Source organism: Teleopsis dalmanni, chromosome 2, assembly GCF_002237135.1.
Source record: "Teleopsis dalmanni isolate 2A chromosome 2, ASM223713v2, whole genome shotgun sequence".
In the NCBI taxonomy this organism is placed as follows: Eukaryota; Metazoa; Arthropoda; class Insecta; order Diptera; family Diopsidae; genus Teleopsis; species Teleopsis dalmanni.
In genome coordinates, this window is record NC_051847.1 from 83793971 (window position 1) to 83817216 (window position 23246).

Below are 23246 nucleotides of genomic sequence, written 5' to 3' on the forward strand. Positions count from 1 at the left end.
ATCACTGTCATCGCTCAGGCACCATATTCGCCAGATCTGGATCCGTGCGACTTTTACCTGTTCCTATTCCCGAAACTCAAATTGCCCCTTCGTGGTAAGCGTTTTGAGTCGATTGAATCGGTAAAAGAGAATTCGCTAAAGGAACTAAAAGCCATACCTTTACGGGCCTACGAAAAGTATATAGAAGATTGGGTTAAGCGTTGGCATATGTGTATCGCTTCAGAAGGAGATAAAATAAATTTGGAATAAAATTTAAATTTGTGTGTTTTATTTACAAAATCCGAGTACTTTTTGAGCAGAAGGTATATAAAAAAAAATATTTAAACAAATCTAGTTATCTAGTTCTAGTTGGTTCTATAATAGAGTGTATGTTACATTATAATCCATTATGCTTTTGATATTAATTAGTTTTAATAGGTTTATATAATGCTTTAAAATGTAAATGCATTCAAATGCTTGGTACATATTTCTAAAAGTTTGTCTTTACACTGATGGGAACAGATCTCAATGGTTACTATGATGGTAATAGGACCTACATTACTATATTTATCAACCTTAAATGACTTACTATTTTCATCGCAATAAAATTCCAAAAATTAAAACTGAAATAGCTTTTTTAAATATTGCAAGAATACTATAATATCATAATTGAGCCAAATGTCATGAGTGATGAGTTCGATGGAGTCGAAATTGCTGCAATCTGGAAATGTTTATTTTGGTTTTTGTTCTTATAATGTTATGATAATTCTAAAGAGATTAATTTATAGAACTGTTAACAGTACAAATACTATACTAAATATATATTAGGGATTTTCAGACTTGCTAAGCGATACAATTTTGTGTGTATTTGGTTTTCTAAAATTACAAAGGTATGGAGTTATGGACCCTTAAAGTCTGAAAATATTTTCGGTATTCGGTAAAACATGAGCTATTTCTTATTATTGTCAAGTGTGGAGTACTAATATTTCATATTTGTACTAATATTTATTGAGAGTGAATAAGTAAAAAAATTGTTGAAAAGATGATGAAGAAAATGGAATAAATAAACTAAAACCCCATATAGCAAGAACTATGGAACAATTTAGTTAAACTTTCTAGTTGTTAGTTATGGAACAATGTCGAGTACGACAATATACGAATAGAGTTAACTGATAGTGAGGAAGAGAGCAACGTCACTGAGAATGACTTGTTTTGGAAAATTACTCCAATTAAGTAAAGATTACCTTAACACAGTATTTTTGTGTCGATCTTTATATTCGTTTTTTAGTTGTCTCAAGTGCATTGAATTATATTACATATAGCTAATAACAATAGTAATCTTGGAAATATAAAAGTTTTGAATAAAATAAATGCTTTTATAATTTGTCATGGTTCAATTTACATGTTAAAACTATATGTTCCTACATATCTGATTTTTATCTAACACAGAGTACCTACTTACTACTTCAATTTATATATATTGTATATAAATATACACTACGGCCCTATGCTCTTCCTAGGAGTTAAAGGATTAAATATATATAAATATACAATACTTAAAAATGTAAGAATGTTTACAGTTTACATATAAAAAGAAGTATATATTGTACATATTCACTATATATATATATAGGAATTTAAGAATGTATACACAATACGAAAAAAATATTATTACCAATGCAAAATTTTAATAGTCTAATGATGTAAGCTATAACTAAATATAGGTGTATAACGAAAAATAATTAAATGTTTTAGATGTCCAGGTTAGTGCAAAATTTTTGTTGCCTGAAAGTGTCTAATCTTTAAAAAGCTTTTGAGAGAGAACTTATCAGTGCAAATCTTGTAGAGAATTTGATCTATTGTTGTTACCTTCCTCAAATACAAAATACAATTTTTTTTTTGTTTTCTTGTAGGGTTTTCGATTGGTAAATATGTATACGGTAACGTTTTTCAATTGTTAAAACTCTAGCAAAAAAATGTATTAGATTAGAGATTAGTTTATAATAACCCAGTCTAGATATTTGGCTAGAGCTATTTTGACAGCTCTAGTTATTTGACAGTTGAAATATATTTAGTATTTGAAATATTGTGTTTAATTAAACATTATCGCTATTAACTTCAAAGATATAATTTAAGTTGTTTTATCTATCTATTTTAATGGCGTATTTAAACTTCATTTTTGTGTAAAAAGGTACTGAGTTATCAATAATTCAGTTTATTCTAAATAAATGTGATTGGATCACAAAAATGGATAGTAAAGCTAGTTTACTCAATCGAAAACTTTATTAGTTTCAATTGTCAAAATTATAAATCTTATTGTCATATGAGAGAAATGCTTACTTTGGACATCTATATGAATGATTAGTTATTATCTCGGGTATAACTTTATGAAATGTCTCAGTTCGGATAGTGAATTTTAATAAAGAGGAATAGTTACTTAACAACCAAATATGGATTTTTTAATATGTAACTTGTTGCTGTAACCCGCGGGGACCTATTTGTTTAATCCCTTTGGAGAGTTAAGCTTAGACTATGACTATTTTATCTGCTTTCAGGTCCCAGCTGGTTATCACAAGAATAACGTAGCTTGGTAAATTAATTTGAGTTCCTATACTTAGTAAACTGGTAGCTGTGTACTTTTTAATTTGAGCGGTTAATGCTCATTTAAAAAAAAAATTTTTTTTTTGACAACAGAAAAGTTGGAAATAGTTTTTGGAAAAATGTGGCATTAGGACTTTAACAACTATTTTGATTTAGATTGATTAACAATAGTAATTCTTACTGTTTTTATCCTAAATAGTATTGTTTAAAAGTAAATTAAAACTTAATTATTTAAATTAACTTTAGAAGTTTTTAAAAACTTTCCAGTTGTTTGGTTTTCTAAAAAAAGATTTATATTACTAAACTTAATATTTACTGAACCTGTTTAAAGTTTGCCTACACGCTTTCATATACCTCACAAAAAAAAAATTTAAATAAAATGATAAAAAATAAAAACGTTCCAATGTTTTGAACGAAACATCATATTGCATATGGTGAGTATTTGTTGTTTGCCAAATTTTGTTTCCCTGGAAACTTAAATATCCTTTGCGTTTACGTTATTAGTGTCCTTTTAGGTTCAGTGCAGTTGTGCGTAAGTCCCATTCATTTTTGATCAAAGCTTCAGCACATTCACCTAAACTTAATTGAATAGTTGATAAAATTTTTTGTAATCTTAAAATTTTTATAGCTCTATGAACGTCCCAGTCTATAGATTCCAATGACTCTAAACAACGTGTTGGCGTAGTCTGTAATATATGTATAGAGTTAATATAGAGTGAAGCGTTCTAACGATAATACTTACATCTTTGCCCAATACTTTCATCATAATTCTTACTTCATCTGAATCCACGCCACGTTCGCTGCCCTTCGGTTTGTTGTTTGAGAACTCAAGTAAATCTTCACAACTCACAGAGTTTGAACCTGTTAAGTGCTGAGGTGTTGGAGTTGCTGCCAGCTGCTCTTCATCCGTTGGTGGTTGTAATTCAGGCGTTGTTTTTGTTGTTGCTGCTTTTTTGTCATTAGTATTATTATTACTATTATTATTCGTTGTTGCTAAATTCACTGATTCGCGCACTTTCTTAAAGAGCGCATTGGCTGCAAGTTCATTTTCGGCAGTATCTTCTTTGGGAATTTTGGTTATTTTTTCCTTCTTTAGAGAAGTCGCTACATCTACAACGTCCAGATCATCTGTTACCGGAACTTGACCCAAGATTTGATTTTTTTTTAGTTCTGACACATCGTCTGTTGGCGTATTATTCGTAGCTTGATTTGTAAGACCGTGTAAAGCAGACACTTTTAAATTTCTCTCAATATCCAAATTACGAAGTTCATCTTCATTAACATATAAGCCTGAAATATTGTGTGAATCATAATCGACACCCTTGCTTTTATTATAATGTTCTTTCTGTATTGAGAAATTGTAGAAAGCGTCTGTCACATCGGGCGATAGTAGTACATTGCCTTTATCAAAATCTGCTTCCAGTATAGATTCAAACTGTAGAGATGCAGAATCTGTGCAATCTTCCATTTGCTTTTCTAAATTCTGATATATATGCAAGTCTTCCTTATTCTTCGTTGCTTCTTTTTTTCTAGTAGCAGATTTGGAATTTGCAGGATTTCCACGTATTGTCGCCACTACTTCAAGTGTGATTTTTTGTTTATCGTTTCCATTGATTTGATTATCAGTCGCTGATGTATTCGCCATTTCTGTTACCTTATTCAGTGTGCGTTGTACGCCGTTAGCGGGAATGATTAATGGATACTTACGCACATGTCGTTTTGGATTTGTTTTGATATGTTTCTTTCCCTCACGTGGTGGCAAGGGTATGGGATTTTCATCTTTTGTTGCTGTTGTTGCTGCGTTATCAGGAAAGTTGTACGAAGTGTTTGTCATGTAGCTTGGGCTTTCACATGGAGAGGTTTTATCCAACATACCATTGACATCGTATTCCATGGAATTACAATGCTCATTTTCTTTACCACTACATGTTCTGTCACTGAGATTATGTTTTGGCGTAGTGCATAGTTCTGTACGCTTTATTCTACTTGCCGAACCGCGGTTCGGTAGTGTCATGGGTCTAGGCGCATTTTGTAAAGGTATCGACAATTGTGGTACTTCATCTCTTAAGTGTTCAATGTGGTTTTCATTGTCATTTCTTAGGTGTACAGAACGACGTGGTAGAGTTTTTGCAGCAGTTAAATCAAATTCATTTGTATCTAATTGCCTTAATAAACTTGCAGCTGGACTAAAACCGCCGCCAATGCCAAGTGTAGTCTTTCTCTCAATCAGACTATTATAAGCTTCTCGACCCTCCTCGCCGATAATAGCCTAAATTTTTTCAATGTGTATGTGGGAAGGAGAAAAATTAACAGGAAATTTAAAGAAAGGAAAATTGAGGATTATGAGGATTAATCAATGGTTAAGGTAAAGGGATAAAGGGTAAAGGTTATGCAAATAAAAATAAAAAATAAATAAACATTAATAATAGAAATTAAAAAATTGAAATAAATAAAAATGTTATATATTAATTATAAACTATAAATATAAATAATAATAAAGTAATAAATTATTTATTATATGTATTTATAAATAAAAAAGGAAATGGCACTAACATTTTTTTTTTTCTGAATAAGTTTCGGTATTTTTTTTTTTTGGTTTAGTTTTGTTTTTATTGAAATATATCAACATACTAATAATAAATTTAAATTTGATTACAAATGTTAATTGCAACATTCTGAGTATTTATTTTATTTTATTTAAAATTTTTTAATACGTTTATTTTCAAAGTATTAAACGCTTTTCATTAACGATTCGAAGATGATAATGCGCTTAAGTTAACATTTTTATTTTTTTTAAATAATTTAATTATTTATGTTAAGATTATATGCGAAAATACTTTATGTATATATATATAAATATATTTGTTTTTAATATTAATATTTGATATTTTAGAATTTGTTTACAGTAAATATTCAATTTGTCGTTTATTTTAAAATATTTTAGTAAGAAAATCGCATAAGTTTATAAGGTTCCAGTTATTAAGAAATATGTATAGTACATATAATATTATACTTAAGATATAATTTGAAAAATTCGCTTTTGCTTTGTAATTGCTTTTAATTAATATAATTATTTATTTTAATAGTACAGAATAAAAAAAATTGCAGTTTTTTTAGCGATAAGAATAATTCGGCAAAATAAATTACATATGTATATATACGTATATATATGTGTGTATATTGTATACATATGTTAAAGAGATAAAATAAAAAATTGCTTTAGGGAGCTCGATTTGTTAGTTCTTATATATGTAAGTATGTTTCGATACGCAAGAACTGAGTTGTTCTGGAGATATTTTGTTTTCAATAGACAGGAAAGCTTCTTGTAGATTGTCACCTTACGAGTGCCACAGTTATTTTGTGTCGTTTAATATATATATAATAATTTTTATTTAAGTATAAATATAAAAAATTACGAAATTAGGAAGATCAGTTGAGTTTGTCTTACTTTAAATATTAATTTATATTTTAATTTTTGTATTAAAGGAAATTTGTTAGTTGTATATAAAAACTACATAATGATTTTAATTTCGTTATTTTATCATAAACGCTCTCTCTCTCTTTTAGATGACTAGAAATAAAAAACTCCATTAATAATTTTATAAGAGATTATTACCCACCCGATCGATATTTACACATCTGAAATATTTTGTTATTATTTAAAAATAATATAATATAATAAGAATAAACAGAGTGTAAGTTAAATTAAAACTAATCTCAATTTTATAGGAGAGATACAGGTAAAAACCAAAGCATGACCTATAAAGTTTAATATGAGTATAGGTTAAGCTTAGTCGAAAACAACAGTACTAACCGATAGTTCAAGAACTCCGATATTACAGGTATATAAAGTAACCAGTATACTTAATGAAAAATTATAATCTTTATTTAAATAGTTTTTCTTAGGCACATTAATATTTAGATTGAGACGAACTTGTAGTTAACATTAGTGTCTCAAAGTGTTAGAGTATTATGAAGCATGAGCAGACTGAGTATGTTCGTATTCAAATATTGGGATCGAATACCTAAAATATTCGAGTTACTTGACTAGCTGATCTCGCTCTTTTACGCATTCAATTATTTTTGTTCTGTTCTATACAATTAGATATAGAAGCAAATGACGTTATGGAAATAATCATAAAAATATTCGGACCTTCCGACATATTTGAAATTAAAGCGTTTGAATAAGGTTGGATAAAAAAAGAACATCGATGTATGGAATCACTGTTGAATCGCAACAAAATGACCCATTTCTGAAGCGGTTGGTAATTGGTGATAAAAAGTGCATCAGGATCATTTACGACAACATCAAGAGAAAACGGTCATGGTCAAATCGTGGCGAGCCGGCTGAAACGGTCGCCAAGCTAGAATTGATGATCAGGAATGTTTTGGAGTGTGTCAGTTAGGAGTGGCAGGAAATCATCTACTTTGAGCTGCTCCACTATGGTAAAACTATTAACTCGGAACTGTAGTGTCAACAATTGGACATTCTTCCGTCTAAAGAAAACAATCGCTCAGAAATGGCAAGTTTTGGGCAATAGGAGAGAAACTGTGTTCTATTAGGACAATGCCAGAGTAACAACATAATGAGTCGCCAAAAGACACGGAAGCTTGGTTGCGAAGTTTTTAATCATCCACCATATATTCTAGACCTGGCATCAGGTCCTGTCGATGACGAACGGTTTTTCTGGTGAAAAATGCGTTTCAATAGAGGCTTGTGAAAATCGACTGTCATAATTTTTTGTCAATAAAGACGAGGACGAGGAAAGACGAGGAAAGTTTATAAAATTTACAATAAATTCTGTCTCCAAACATTTTCTTTTAAATTCTTTTAAATAGAAGTAGTAACCCAGAGAGCGTTTATGATATATACATGTATGGTTTTGAATATACCTCATTAGACAATGTGTTTGTTGTGATCAGTAACGATTTATAAATTACAACTTGTACTCGTTAATTTAATTTTAATTTAATGTAATTTTTGTATGATAATTTCGAATTTTAATTTAACAAATTTAACTATGTATTTATTTAAATTTTAAGTATCTCATATGTATTTATGTATATTTAGTATAATTTGTAATTTGTAATTTGTAATTTGTTTCCTTTTAGCTTTAAAAAACAATTTTGACACTTTTGAATTAAAAACTTTAAATTTTACTTAATTGTTTATATTTAAATAGTAAAGTTTAACAATTATATAACGCGAATCAATCTTTAAATCGATTATAAACTTTTTTCTATAATATTCAATTCAGATTCATATCAATCTGAAGTAGCTCAGAAACCAATGAGTAACATGACAATTTATCAATTTATCAATTTATCAATAACCATTATCTATCAATTCTACGTTAACGCATTGTAAAATAGCTAAATTTGAGGACTTGAGGAGTTGAGGAGAAGAGCGAAAATTTTACTACATTGCACAACTTGATGAGTGGGGAATTTTTGTAAGGCACTCCCAACAAATGTATTGTTGTTGTTTCTTGATTTTATTGTTTTCTATTTTTTATAGTTTCTAATGCTGTAAATATTTGTTCAATTTACTTTTCGACACATTTTCTATTGAGGTCAGCCTTTCCTGTACGGTATGTTATTTACTAAAGGTTCGTCTACATTCCAAACAAAACACAATTAAGTAAGTCAATTCACTCGCATATTCCACCGTCGTATTCATTTCATATCATTCATATCTTTCGTATCCTTTGTAAGAACTGCATAATTCTCTGACTTTATCTCTGAAGCTTTCTAATCGCTCGACATAACATTTCCGAAAAGCAAATTGAGTAAATATTTCAGCATTTTTCTTAGTTATGGGGCGGGACTCGGTGGAACGTGTGGTATGAATTCGCTGCGGTAGACGAACTCATCACCACTTTCAGTGGAAGAACTGTCACTAGTGTGTATATGATCGACGGTTTGTAAATTACGTAGAAATGCGCTTTGAGCGTCAACATCTCTTTGCTGTTGCCGCCAGAACATATCGTTTTGCTTAACGGTGGAACCATGAATTTTTTCTGGCCAATGGAATTCTGTTTGCAATTTTGAAGTATTGGCAGTATTTGCATTTGTTGTATGATTTAACAATGGCAGTGGGAGCGTAGTTGGAGGAGTTGCATTTGGTCCTTTAGACTGTCTGGAATTTCTTTCTTCTGGAGAGGAGTTGACGAAATTAGATGTGGGACTCTTTCCAGTTAATCTGCTAACATCAAATTCATGGAATATAGCACTACGTGTGCTAGCACTAAACGGTGCAGCTGTTGATGTTGCCGAAGATGAACCTGAGCCCGAACCAGCGCAACTTCCATTAACAGTAAAAGTTTTAGGTGGTTTAATTATGTTTTGATTTGTTGTAGCAGTGACACCGTAGTTATTACCTGGTCCTCGACCACCAAAATCGTATATCTTATCTTCGTAAGCTAATTGGTCAAACATATTTCGGGGATAGTTTCGATATGATCCCATGCGACCGCCATAGTTGTAATGAGGAGCGGATTTTATGCTAGCATTAGAGCCATATAATTTGTTAGAAGCAACAATAGCTTCGTGATCGTCATTACACGACGAGAGTGTTTTATGGCCAATACCCTGACGACGTCGACGATATAATACGGAAACACGAGTACGTATGTCACATTCAGAGCGTGCAACGCTGCGATTACAATCGCTTTCCCCATCGCTGGAACTGCTGGAATCTAAAATAATTGGATTATAACTAAGTCGACGTAGAGTGCGTGCACGTATGGATCGCGGTTTGTAGGAAGCTGATCGTCTAGTTGGCTGCCCATTTGAATTAGATTGCGAGTTTTTAATATTTGTCGATTGTCGTTTAACACGTTGTTGCGGCTCAGACATCACAGGAGATATGGGATTAAAATGATCAGTAAAAGACATAGAGCGTTGTCGGTAGCTCTTATTTTTAAATTGTTCGGTGTCAATTTTCAATTCTCTGGGCGAGTAAACTGAGTTATTGCTGACATGTTCAGCAGTCTTATTAGGTGAAGCAGACAAGGCATTATATTTTGTACAAAATCTTTCGCTAGATAATGTATTTTCCTCTCTTAGTCCTGTGTAACCACTCGACGCAATATGCAAGTCCTTTGGATTAAAAAAGTTTTCTTGCGGACTATAACTCGATTTTTGACTACTACGTCGAGATAACGAAATATTAGTATCGCGCGAAGCAAATCCTGTATCTGGTGTACTAGAACGTTTGTCTTCAATCAATTTCTGATCTAAAGTTGTATCACAAACTGATTGATTTTGACTCTGAGCGTTCATGTATTGTAGGTGCTTGTCGATATGATTGGTAGCAGCATTGAAATCAAACATTGTCTGTACACCATTACTGTAATTGTAAACAGCAGATCTGAGGCTACCAGTAGCACTGCTGATTTCTTCATCAATTGATGAAACTATACTGGAAAACTGCTCATTCAATATAGTTTCATCGGAATCGGTTTTATTAAGTTCAGTGTAGGTATACATAAAATCCTGATTTAAAGCCTTCAATGTATTTTCTATATCCATTATATTTTCAGAGATACTCTTTCGGTCACGTTTCTTTTCATTTGTCGTGTTACTCAAACCTGGTGGTGGATCAAAACTTAATGGACGAGTGAGAATTTCACGAGATTTTTCAAAACAAAAATCTGAACTCTTTTTATCAAAAAGTGGTATACGTATGTCAGCATTATTATAGTTTTTAATCTCATTTAAAGATCGGAAGCGCTTTTATGTTTTAGTGCAAAATTATATGTATAGAAAATATTTAATTAGTAAAGAAAATACATAGATGGTAAAATTTAAAAAAGAATCGAAATAAAGCAAACATAATGATAATTATAAGAAACATTTTCATATTTGTATAAAGGATATAGGAAGAGAGAAAAATATATAAATTAATTATTAGAATTCTTTGTAGAATGATTTTTTTCATATAAAAAGAAATACAATAAAATATAAATTATTTATATTTAATTATTAAAATAAGTTTATGTTAATGATTTTTTGTTTTAATGTTTTTTGGTGATTAAATGAATGTTAAATAAATTGGCGCAAAAGTAATTTCGGTATTTACAAATATCATATGTAATAGCTTCATATTTGTTTTTAACATAAAATGGAGTTTGGTATTTATAAACCTAAATTACTTTTTCGTCAATAAAATTTATTTAAATTTTCAAATCTACTATTTATATTTTATTATTTTGACCTAATATTTACTTATAAACAAGTCTAATTTATCGTTTTAATACATTTCATAATGAAGAGCATGATCCGAGTATAAAATATTCCGCTCATAAACAGGCAATGGAGTAATTAATACCTTCAATAAGGACTATATGTAGTAACTCATATTTACATATCAAGAGCACCATGCATAATTGGTATATAAAAAAAAAATCGATCATTCTAAATTTTTTAAATGCAAATGTATTACATCTTCATATTACAATAGCAGGACATTACTGTATATTAATATATAATTGAAATACTCAAAAAACGCACAAAAACAATTAAAAATTTATTCAAATAAAAAAAAATATATATATATATAAATAAAAAATATTACTAATACGCACGGCTGAAACCAGCTGCAATAAACATTCTCTGCCGCACCTCTGCCGCTTGAGCGATAGAAAGTGTAAGCAACTAAGACAACCATTCAAGCGCACAGGTGCGGCATTAAACGTTTTTTGCCGTGCGTACGAAGGTTTACGTTGTAATAAGATCCAAGTAATATAAACAAAAAATGTATATAACATAAATTAGTTAGTTATATATATTTATTTGACGTAACTAAATATAATGCAATATTTCTTACATTTTATATTTAAATACATATTTAAATTAATCGAATAACTATTTAATCATCATATATGTAATATAAGTAATATACAGTAAATAAATGAGTATTATATAAATTAATTGGATACACAAAACTAGAAAGTGATTAAACTTGATTCGAAATCTATTTCTATATAAAATATATATATAACTACGATGGATATGAAAAGTTGATTTAAATATTTACGTTAAAAATTAAAAAAAGGCAAACAAGGTTTAATGTATTTAACATAACTTATAACTTGGTTACGATAATTGGTATAATTAAATACAATTAGGCAAGCATGGTTAATGAATTGTAATTAATTCAAACATTTTATATATTATTAATGTTATTTTAAATGTTTATGCAATGACATAATGTTTAATTAAAATAAATATTTTGATTTTACAAATGCTTAAGATGATATTCAGTCAAATAATCTTCTTTCATAAAGTTATGATTGATGAGATTTTGATATAAAATTTCCCTCTTCACTTTAATTCTAACGATACATTAAATAATGAATCTGAAAATTACTTAAAATAATCGCTCAATTATTTACCTGTAAGTCTGGTATACTCTTCAGTTCTTCAGTGAAGTTCTTCTTTTTCGAATATGGAGAAGAAATGCCAGTGTGTAAGCCATTGTTAACACCGCCACCAGCATGATTTGGCGATCCATTACTATTTGATTTATCATTGGAGCCATTGTTCGACAAATGAGGAAAGCGAAAACTGAACTTTCTTTTCGGACTTTGTGCTGATATTGCTGGATCAGCACCCAAATCAATCATGGACCTGCATAGAAAATAGGTAAAATTAATATTTGGAAAATTAAAATTAAAAATATTTTAAATAAATACCTCGCACTCATTTCATTTGCTATTTCGATTGCTTGATTAAGTATTTTTTCATCTTTCACTGATATTTGCTTAACAGTTCCAGCTGTTTTTTTCTTCATAGAACCAATACCAAATTTGTTGCCATTAGCATCCCCAGCACTATTTTTACGTACTAATTTAGTAGAGATTTCTGTAAATTCGTTTTTTATGTTAACATGCTCAAAATCTGGAGATTTTGGTTGACTTGATGTTGCGCTCATTGAGCCAAACATTGAATTTATTTCAGCCAATAATGAAGGACCAAAATCTAATTTGTCCGCTACCATTTCATCATCTGATATCTCATGATATACATGTGGATCTTCAGAATTACTTCTGGACGATGGTCTACCAGATATTCCAGCCTGACTTGATGTCAGAACTTCAATTTCGTTTGCAAACATTTTGCTGTCATTACTGTATTGATTGTTTTGCATGGCATATGCTGCCGACATATTTACTTCATCATCATTCTTACTTGCAAATGGATTTGTGGAGACATTGACTGTAGGACCCAATACTAATTGTTGACCGGGAAATTCAAATGAGGATTGAGAAGTATTTGAGAAATTTTTTGGTGTATTTTCAGCAGAAGATATAAATGTAGGATTTGAAGAGGTAACATTTGCACCTTCTGGAAAATAACCACTAGCAGTTTGTAGAGAGTCAGGACTTGTAGGTGTTGGTGGCAATAATAATGGTGTTTGTTCAATATCTTCAGAAGGTTTATATGGCGTAACAATTTGACGTGGTACGTGATTATACTATAAATACAAGGAATTATTATGAATGAAATTAAAAATTATTTACAAAATTATTTGGTTTTATATTTACATTTTGTGAATTGCCCAAGAATGCGACATCACCGAAAGATGCTCCATCAATTCCAACATGGCCGGTGTGTTTCAAGTCGTTCTGTGGTTTGGATATCATTTCAGTTCTTAATTTTCGTTTGCTACTACGTTCACTTACACGACAAAACGAATCTCTGTAATTAAGTAAATTACGATAAATACGTTTAATACATGCCGTATTTTAAAAAGAACTAAATATGAGAAATCTATTTAGTTTTATAATAAATCAAAAAAAAAATTATATATAAAGGTACATCCACATCGAAGCGAACGAACGAACTTTTGCAGCTACCATTACCTGTGGATGCACACCAAGCGTTCGTTTTGGTGTGGATGCGCTTTAATACCGAACATGAAAATGAGTAGTTAAAAAACTACAGAAATGCAATGAAATCAGTGAGATCCATACAAATAGGAAAAAAGTCATAAAAGATGCAATCTTCATATAACAACACAGAGTAAATCGATTTTTAACGTGATTACCTCTTAACACACGTATCAGTGTCAGTATAATGCAACAATAAAACCTTCCATTGGAATTCCAAAGAATTCTACCGATACCAAATCTAAGCTAAACATTTGGATATAGTTCCCTTCACCAAATCCCATCAAACAACTTCAATATTTTTTGCGACTTCACATCGAATGAAAGTAATAATTACAGTCACTCTATCCGCGTAGCTTTGGGTTTTAACCGCAAGGGTCAAACTCAATTGACCAATACAGCCGGAGTTGTGGGTTGCGACCCTCATGGAATCACATGTACATCTCCAGTCGGACACCATAAGTGAAACAAACTTACTACTATATACTCTCCATACAATATTGGGTTCTGCCTGCTGAATTTTAGTCGCCTCATACGATACGCATTCCTTTTCTCGAGAATAATCTAGCTTCTTACCCGCGGGAGTACACAAGAACAAAAACACAGAACACGTCAGTCATCTTGCAAGATGTTAAAGTGATGAACAAAACTAGCAGGTTCTTTCAGGTTACTCTAATATCATACGTTACCTTCCGACATTTCTCTAAGGGGAAATGTCTAACTTCTAAGCTAGAAGTTGCTCAAAGTCAGACTCTTCAAAAACTCTGCAAAGTGCCATGGTACATCCGCACGAGTGAAATGCTAAGAAATCCGGTCAAAAAATACAAAAGGGACAGAGCCCTGAAGCTATACGCGAAAACTGATAGGCTGCCACACATAACACTATCTAATCTCAGAGTAGTCACTAGCCGCACGGGGCGGTATGCAGATCTTAGATCAGTCATCGAATAATCAGCGAAGCTTGTGAAGAATACATAAATTATTCAAAGAGAAGGAAGGAGCTCTGTATAGAAAGCCTCCTGCTAAGAAAGAGTAATAACCCCCAGTTGCACTAACTCCGAAAAACCTTAACATAAGACAAACTTGAATAAGAATGTTTGTTTTTCTATTAAGAAAATGTATTTCGTTTCTGTTTTTTATTGTATTAGAAAAACGATAAAAATGGAAGCACTCATGTTAGTAATACCTAAGATACGAAATGGTAATAACAATTCAGAGAATTGTTTTTTATCTTTGGAACTCTTGTTATTAGATGTAGTTTCATTTGGTAATATTACCTGTTCATTGTTGGTAAGCCTTCAAGATACGCTACAGTATTTGATGGGTTGAAAAATCCTGTTTTACCACTAATCAAAACACCTTTCCAAAAGGGTGTACCAGTGTTTCGATCCAATACAGTAATTATATCGCCTTGACGGTATTCCAAATGATCCTTTTTAGATTCACAATTATTCACAACTGCTTTTAATTGTTCGGGTTTCATATCGGGTAATATTTCATAGATTTCGCTAAATTTTGGCCGTTTCATTGCATCATCTTGCCAACATTTCATCATGAGCGTATAATACTCTTGTGGACAACAATCGGGTTGTTCAAGTCGCTGAAATAAAATTCAACAAATAAATGTTATAGCTGTTATATAAAATAAATATTAAGCCTAACCTGATAATTGGGTCCATCGATTGCTTCCAAAATTTGCATGCCCGTTAAGGCAGGCCATGGCTGAAATCCATAAGAAAACATTTCCCAAAGACAAACACCATATGCCCAAACATCAGATGCGTTGGTAAAACGTAAATAATTTATGCTCTCTGGTGCACACCTAGGAATACAATTTAATAAATTTACATCCGTTAAAACTTTAAATGAAGGACACTTACCAAGCTATTGGCAGCTTTAAATTTACATTGAAATTTGTTTTGTAGTAATCCTTCCCAACACCAAGTGCGCGAGACAAACCAAAATCAGATATTTTTACCTTGTTCTTACTAAAAACTAAAATATTGCGCGCAGCCAAGTCTCTGTAAATAACAAACGGTAATAGTCAATAATTGGGTATTAACGAGGGAATTCCTATTGGCTAACCTGTGTATTAGACGCTTGTTTTCTAAATATCTCATACCATTACATATTTGCATAGCAAATTCACATAGTGTAGGAATTGTTAAAAAACTAACACGTAAGCCCGAATCTTTGAGACATTCCAGTAATGAGCGTAGATGTGCGAGTTCTGTAACCAACATAAGCGAATCTGTATCCAGTACAACTCCATATAAACGTACAATATTTTCGTGCTCGATAGAGTGCATTATTGCAGCTTCCTTTAAAAATTCCATCGGATTGGACTGCATACGTTGTCGGCAGAGGCATTTTATGGCAACTTGTATCTAAAGAAATGAAAATATTGTAATTAACAAAAATATACTCTGTATATGAATTTAAACTGTAAGATGACTTACTCTCTCTGTACCATTAGTCCAGACACCTTGTTGCACAATGCCAAACTCGCCGGTTCCGAGTTGTTTATTCACACTTATGGAATCAGCTGGTATAATATGTTTGTTATTTGGTGCTTTGCTAGGTGACTGGACAGTTTTATTTGTAGACTGAACCTCGGGCGATTGATTCGCCAACTGTGTGGAATTTGAGTTTCCATCATCTCTCTTTACAATTGAAGTCGGTGCTTGCAGTAAGCGTTTTATTTTACTTAAGTAACCATGAGGAAAATATTTTTCATAAAATTTTCTTAGTCTGCGTATTTCAGGTCGAGAAAGTCCAATATTTTTTAAGTCCTCATCAGTAGCATACTTAAACTGTGTAGCGTTAGTAATTTTCAGTTCATTTCTAAAAAATATATAAAATTAATTTCAATTTGTTGTGGAGAATATTGAGAACTTACTTGATGGCATTGTAATAATGTTGCAGTTCGGACTCGGTTAGGAATTTATATAAGTCTATTTGTGGATATTCTAAAATGCAAGAGAAAGAAATTTATTAAAATTTTTTAAAGTCTTTTACGTAATTATTTTTGAATAATTTAAAGAAAACAATCCTTTTTCTAGAATCATATTGAATATCACATCTCACTATGCATGAGATTTTAAAGTTTCCAAAAACGATCGGGTCAACGTGTCAACTTTTTCCAACAAGTTTTTTGAAAGCAAAATTAGGAGATTATCCCATATAATGTGGATCTTCGAATCAAGAAGGCATGTGTAGCTTTCTATTCTTGCAAAAGAATGTTTGACAAAAAATGGGGGATTCGTCCCGATATTACCCACTGGATGTACACGACCATTGTATGTCCAATTTTCACGTATGGCGCTGTCGTTTGGTGGCCGGCTCTGAGTAAGAGGTATAATATCGATAAATTTAACAGAATTAAAAGGACGGCATGTGTTAGCAAATTGTAAGTCACATCGAGGACAGATGTAGTGTTGCCATTTTCATTGACAGCCAGGCAGCAATTAAAGCCTTTAAATTTTTCATAACAAAATCAAAGATAGTAAAGGAATGTAGAGAAACAATCGACAAGCTAAGTCGGTTGGCTAATACACCCTCATCTGGGTTCCTGGTCATAGAGAACGACAAAGCTGACAGCTTAGCCCGCTCTGGTGCCTCCCAGGATATGTCACTGGCGGCACCAGTTTATATTACCCTAGAGACCATTAAGAGAAGTAGTTTCCTCTACTTTCTGCAACTTGCGAATAACAGATGGAAATCACTTAAGTCATGTGCGACTTCCAGGTTAACATGGCCCACCTATAACAAAAATAAATCGTCTGAACTCATCAAAAGAGACCGCGTGAACACTGCAAAGCTTACTGGAGTTCTTACTGGTCATTAGTGTGTAGGAACTCACGCAGAGAAACTGCGCATTCCCCATAACCCTCACTGCAGAGGTTGTGGAAATTCGCAGGAGAAAGAAACCATAATACATTTTCTTTGTAAATGTCTGGCAAAACGGCGAAAAATTGCTAATTAAGGTACATGGAAGTTATCTAATGGCCTGCCACAGCAACAAACCAACCAACCAGGCGATTATCACAATTTATAGGCAATTTCTTAAATATTAGATTCAACAGTGTTTTCAGATAGTGATATTCATGGTGTTGTTGTGGTAACAATCCGTTAAGATCTGCTGGTATAATCCTTGTCGGGTGTATCGACCTGTGCTTGGTAGTTGCGATGAGCAAGTGGCTCAGGGACGTAAGCCCGGTCGTTACTCTTAAGATCGAAAACATTGTATTAATGTAATGATCAGAAATAAAAGACTTGACTAAAAGGAAAATCCAATAGGTGCAATCGTGATCACAAATTAAAGATGTTAACCTTTACATAAAAATTGAAGATGGCAAATTTAAAATTCATGTCATAGAATTGGTGATTTAAAATGACTATGTACATAGAGAATTAATGCTCAGTTTATTATAATGCTATAGTTTATTATTTTAGAAGATAAGTTTCCTAATCGCATGTAAGTCAAATGTTATCTGTTAGATTAGGTTTGTAATCTAATTTAATCTTAGATGTATACAAAATGGGTTAAAAGGAACAATTCTTAAAGGAGGTCATGAGGCTCCTAATTCAATAGTTGGAGATAGGCTTCTATGAAAAAAGCTCAAATAAAAAAGAAACAAAAAATAAAATTTCAGATAAAATAAATAGAATTATTCCTCATCTGTAAACCTGTTGTTACTATAAATGTATGTAAACCCTCTATGTATGTTCCTTGTCGGCATACATCTCGTCATCATTTGTCATCTGTTAAATATTGTTTGTAAAGAACATTATTAGTATTCAAGGAAAATTCCAGGATTTCCTTGAATGCGTCGAAAGATAAAATTTTATTATTGTACAATAATTTAATGATTTAATAATCTGTGCATAAATGTTATATGATAACGCGCATGTATATCAATAACAATGATTGTAACCTTTTTTATCTCTGAAACACATGCGCCTAAGTATACAGTTCAAATACAGTCCACTATCTAAGAATAATAATGTAAATTTCAACCCTTTCTTTAGCGATAAATTAATTGTATAATTACTTCGACTAAAAATAAAGTATCTCAGTAATTTTAAAATGCTCACAATTAATGTAATTGGTTTCCCTACAAACTTTGTCAAAACCTGTATTAAAAAATCTGTAGGGGTGCATATAGAAAATGAACACAAAATAGATCTACAGAAACTGCTAACAAACCGTATTCACCGTAAACGGTGTTTCAGCATTATGTTCCATAAAAATATTACAATAGTTGTGTATGAATTTTATTCCTATACTATTCCAATTAACGAGCCAACGTCCAGAAATTATTTCTCTACTGAGATATCGCCATTCCACCGTTTCATAAAAGAAAATTGAGTCCAATAACTATATAACTATAAGACCGCTTGCTAAGCTTTCTAGAAATTACAACAATATTATTTTGAAACTCATCAGTTTCGGTCGTCCATACTACGGAAAGAAATTGAACAAATACTAGATAAGACTTCGTTAGATGTTTTCAATTGCCTAAGTCTTGATTGTTACCTTAATTGCTTCAAAAATAGACTGACAGTCATACTAAAAATTGTGCCCATTAAAATAATTTCGATGATTGAAATAAAGTTGAATATATATTTATATTTACTGTCAATGGGATGACAAATCTAGTTTAACATATGTCACTAAAACAGTGCTGTCAAATCATGACCAACAAATGAATAACTCTTTATCAAATTTATTAAGTTAATTGAGAAGTTAATTTATTGTTTATAATTTGATTTTATTTTTTAGGTTAGCTGAAGTGGTTGTCGCCATATCGTTGTAACACCCTTAGGCTTATTAGAGCTTTGCTATACCGCACAACCATATAAACTTGAAATTAGATAATAAATGCATTTTGGAGACTTCCACGAATGCTATTCAGAATGTACTTTAACGAGTACTATTTTGAACTGTGGAGTTGAAGAGGAGATTCTTATTTTTTAAAAAGACCATTTTACAGTCGTGCCTCCCTGGATGTGTCACTGGCGGTACCGGTAACACATCCAGTATGAATTAAGTTTACAAAGTTAATGACTTAAGAAAGATTTAATTCAGTATTAAACATAGGAGAACAATAGGAGAGAATATTTAAAGATGCTGCACGAGAGCTAGACGTAATGGAATCTATGAAGCAGAAGGTCGAGACTACATCCAAGCCAAAAAGAACTGAAAACATGCGATTGGCACAAGCAAAAAAGTGGGAAGAACTTGTAAATGTCAATCAAAATTGTTGATTTCAGACCCCCTAGGTTGTATCCCAACCATGGGGTCTAGGATACAAAATAAAAGGGAAAGTGAATGAATTTATATATACCTTGTTTCCAAGTCACAGTTTTGGGAGTGACGAATTTGTAAAAGCGGACGACATTGAAATTCTTACGGATAGAGAATTTATGATCATAGTTAAAGACCTACGAAATAATTATAAACACAAATTAATATCATATTGAGTTGCTGACCAGACATGGATACTCTTCCTCTACCGCATGGAAATGGCAGTTTTATTTGGTTACACAATTTCTTTTATTATAATAGTTAGCCCACATTTACAGAAGCAATAAAAGTCCGTATCGGACCAATAACTTCGGTTTTATTGGTTCAATATAGTTGAAAAGATGAGAACGACGAAAGCGAAGTTCTCAAAGCGAAAGAATTAGACCTTAAAAGGAAAAGCAGAACATAAGCTAATGAATATGCCAGTCATCAGTGGATTTAGATGTAGATCGATGGCATGGCTAATATGTCAACATAAAACCGACTATGCTAGAAGTAATGAGAAAGCGGTTCCTCGGGGATAAGTCTCTCCGAAGAAGCCTTTCCGAAGTAATGCGAAAGCGATTACTCGGGGATAATAAGTCACTCCGAAGAAGGGATATGTTATGGTTTAAATGCCAATATAAAATAGACTCTGCGAGAAGTAATGCGAAAGCGGTTCCTCGAGGCGAATAAGTTTCTCTAAAGAGATGTTAGGCAGTCGGTTAAACCATTTCGATGACGGTCGGTTTGACGGTGCATAAAGCATTCTACTTCCTCACCACAGAAAAAAGGTAAATTTATTTTTTATTTCCATTTAGCTTTTGAGAAATTTGATATATTTCATCTGAACTCGAAGCAATTTTTAATCACTTGCTTAATTACTTAAGGCCGTGTGCGAGTTCGAGTAAATTGAGGGAAACAGTACATTATGTCGGTATGACAACAAATGTTGGTATTTACCAGAATTTTGAGTAGGGTAAATTAGATAAAAATTTGGTAAGATGTTTTATAAATAAATTTGAAAACTTTTAACCAAAAATAATAAATAGGTGCAATAAATATTTATATAAGTGCAGTGTAAAAAATCCCTAGGAAAAATTTCAATTTACTTTACCTCGATTTACTCGAACTCGCACACGGCCTAATTATATAATACCAAGGATATTTTATTTAAACAATATTATTTTAATATGTATATTTTATATTATAATAAAAATCATTTAACTTAATTCAACTTAAATTGCTCAATGTACCAAGTGGAGCATTCCTTCCCTTCCCTATGTGTTTTGATTTGTGCTTTCATTTTTGTATTATATTTTCGTATTAAATTTGATTTTTTAAGTGGTTCTGTTTAAAATCGAGCGTAGTCTGTCATGTAACATTTAAAAATAAATGATAATACGACGGTATCAGCTACACGGAACGCTCCAAACGCTCAAATTCATCAAAAACTATTAATAAAATTCAAGTGGCGATGAATAATAACGACCGGCACATGCACATTTTGAAGGAATTCATTTTTATACACGGCACGGGCAACGGCAACGGTGACGGCAAAGGCACAGCATGCATTTGCGGTTTATTTTGTTTCACAACAAAAACAAATTTATTTGCTTTTGCCTACAAAGCTCTACTCTCCATTAACAAAAATTTATGTCCAATAAGAAAAATCCCACGCACAGACGCAGCGGAGATAAGCTTAAATATAAAAATAAACACATTTGCGTTCGATTCTTTGTCTTTGTTTTGCTCTGTTTTCGAGTGTTGTTTTGTGCATTTCATTTCATTTCTGACTGCAAAGATTTTGGGTGGTCAGCAAAAATCAACAGCACAGCAACAACAAAGAAGGCAGCAGCAGTAGCAGCAAGCAAAAATGCTATCAAGCAGAATTGTTTTTGTTTATATTTTTATTTTTTGAATGACAGGAAGTTAATAATTATTTAAACATGTGTGTAAATGTGTTCATATGCATATGTGTTCCAGTTTCCAGTTAAATAAAAAACAAAAGATAACAAAAAAAACCATGCTGAACAAAACAATTTTAATTCGGGTGTAAATTTTTGGAATTCTTAGAAAATTTTTTGATGAATCAATATTGGTTAGCAAAATTGGCAAAATTGCATTAACAATATGTAAAATTCCTTGGACGAGGGTTGTCCTTGAAGAAACAAGTATCGATTGAGCCAGCACACAAGCATACATACAAACCAAAATATACAAAACGCAACAATGAAAATATTTGAAAAACAATTTTATTGCAAACAAAACAAATAAAGATTTTGGATTCTTGTTAATCTCGACTTACCCATTTTTTTGTCCCAAAACTACCGGGATATACTACTTAATTCACGACAATCATTTAATTTGGGTTTTAATTTTTTTTTCCACTATTTTGCTTTTCTCTTTTTGTGTAAAATATTTGCGTTGAATTTTTTCATACGGAGACCGGATGTTATTAATATAACACTATTTTCCAAACATTTTTCACAAATATATTTCTTAATGCATTAGAAATGCTAAATGCACTTTATTTATTTTATTTTTTATTTATAAAAAGCACTTGTACGCACAAAACTTTGCATTTTTCCTAACAAATGCAGTTCACGCCGCCGACGAAACGCAAATGACAATTTGTTCAAGTGCGACGCCGAAGAAACGAAGTGGAATTGAAATCAACACAGGAATACAGTAATACAACATAATAAATTTTTACTTTGCGATATTCTATGAAATTCACAAGCAATCCAACTAATAAACTATATAAATATATCTTGAAAATGGATAATATTATAATTAAGTCCTTTTACTTATGATCTTTCAATCAACCAACTAAACAACCAAAATTAAGTATCTTAAATTATATAAATCTTAACGCACGAATCACTGAAATCGCTGTGACGAAAATCGCTGTATGATCGTTGGTAATGAAACTCTTCATTTCGTGCGATACGAATTCAGTAAATCATAAAGAAATCGTTGAGCATAGAAAATTGAAAAGAAATTAGTTTAATCGAATATATTATTATTTTATATACATTAGAATGTAATATATTTGTTTGAGTTCCATATATTTCGTAATTTCTTCTTTAATAATCATATTGTAATATTGAAACCAAATTTCATCTACTCTTACGTCGAAAACCAAAATTCAGCTCGTCGGATTTGTCTATTTATATAAATATATAATTCAATATATAGTTATATATAAAGGAAAAAATTAATTATTTAACCTAATAATATATTATATAAATATATTTAAAATATAAATATTTTTATTTTAAATAATAACGAATTTTTACCCCAGCATGAATATTCGAATGGATTGCTTTCTATGAAGTAGGATAGGATAGGTAATTTCTTAAAACTAAGTCAGCCCTTACAGTATCATATTGGTTTCTTTTGTGTGTAAGAAAAACATTAAAAATATCGCAGAGGTGCATTAAAAACCTCTGTGCGAAACTTAAATCTTTTAATTCCTT

The 23246-nt window shown here is 31.5% G+C and overlaps 1 protein-coding gene across 2 annotated transcripts; it reads right to left on the reverse strand.

Moving 5' to 3' along the window:
- Window positions 1–2714: 2714 nt before the first annotated feature.
- Window positions 2715–22374, reverse strand: LOC119679496 (activated Cdc42 kinase-like). Of its 2 annotated transcripts, XM_038091879.1 has the most exons (12): window positions 22073–22374; window positions 16375–16444; window positions 15935–16319; window positions 15561–15862; window positions 15356–15496; window positions 15138–15297; window positions 14753–15075; window positions 13131–13284; window positions 12279–13060; window positions 11979–12213; window positions 3323–4849; window positions 2715–3266 (listed from the first exon to the last, which is right to left on the reverse strand). In XM_038091879.1, the coding sequence occupies exons 1-12, from the start codon at window positions 22074–22076 to the stop codon at window positions 3081–3083; spliced, it is 4269 nt and encodes a 1422-aa protein (XP_037947807.1). In that variant the 5' UTR covers window positions 22077–22374; the 3' UTR covers window positions 2715–3080. The 2 variants fall into 2 exon arrangements, with proteins under 2 accessions (XP_037947807.1, XP_037947806.1); XM_038091878.1 differs by lacking the exons at window positions 2715–3266; window positions 3323–4849 and adding an exon at window positions 7877–10314.
- Window positions 22375–23246: the final 872 nt, after the last annotated feature.

Excerpts from the sequence above, each read along its gene's own strand:
- LOC119679496 (XM_038091878.1), bottom strand. Across the intron at positions 15,298-15,355 it reads TTAAAGCTGCCAATAGCTTG|GTGTGCACCAGAGAGCATAA; the intron begins GTAAGTGTCCTT and ends TTGTATTCCTAG. Across the intron at positions 15,076-15,137 it reads TCGATGGACCCAATTATCAG|CGACTTGAACAACCCGATTG; the intron begins GTTAGGCTTAAT and ends ATTTTATTTCAG.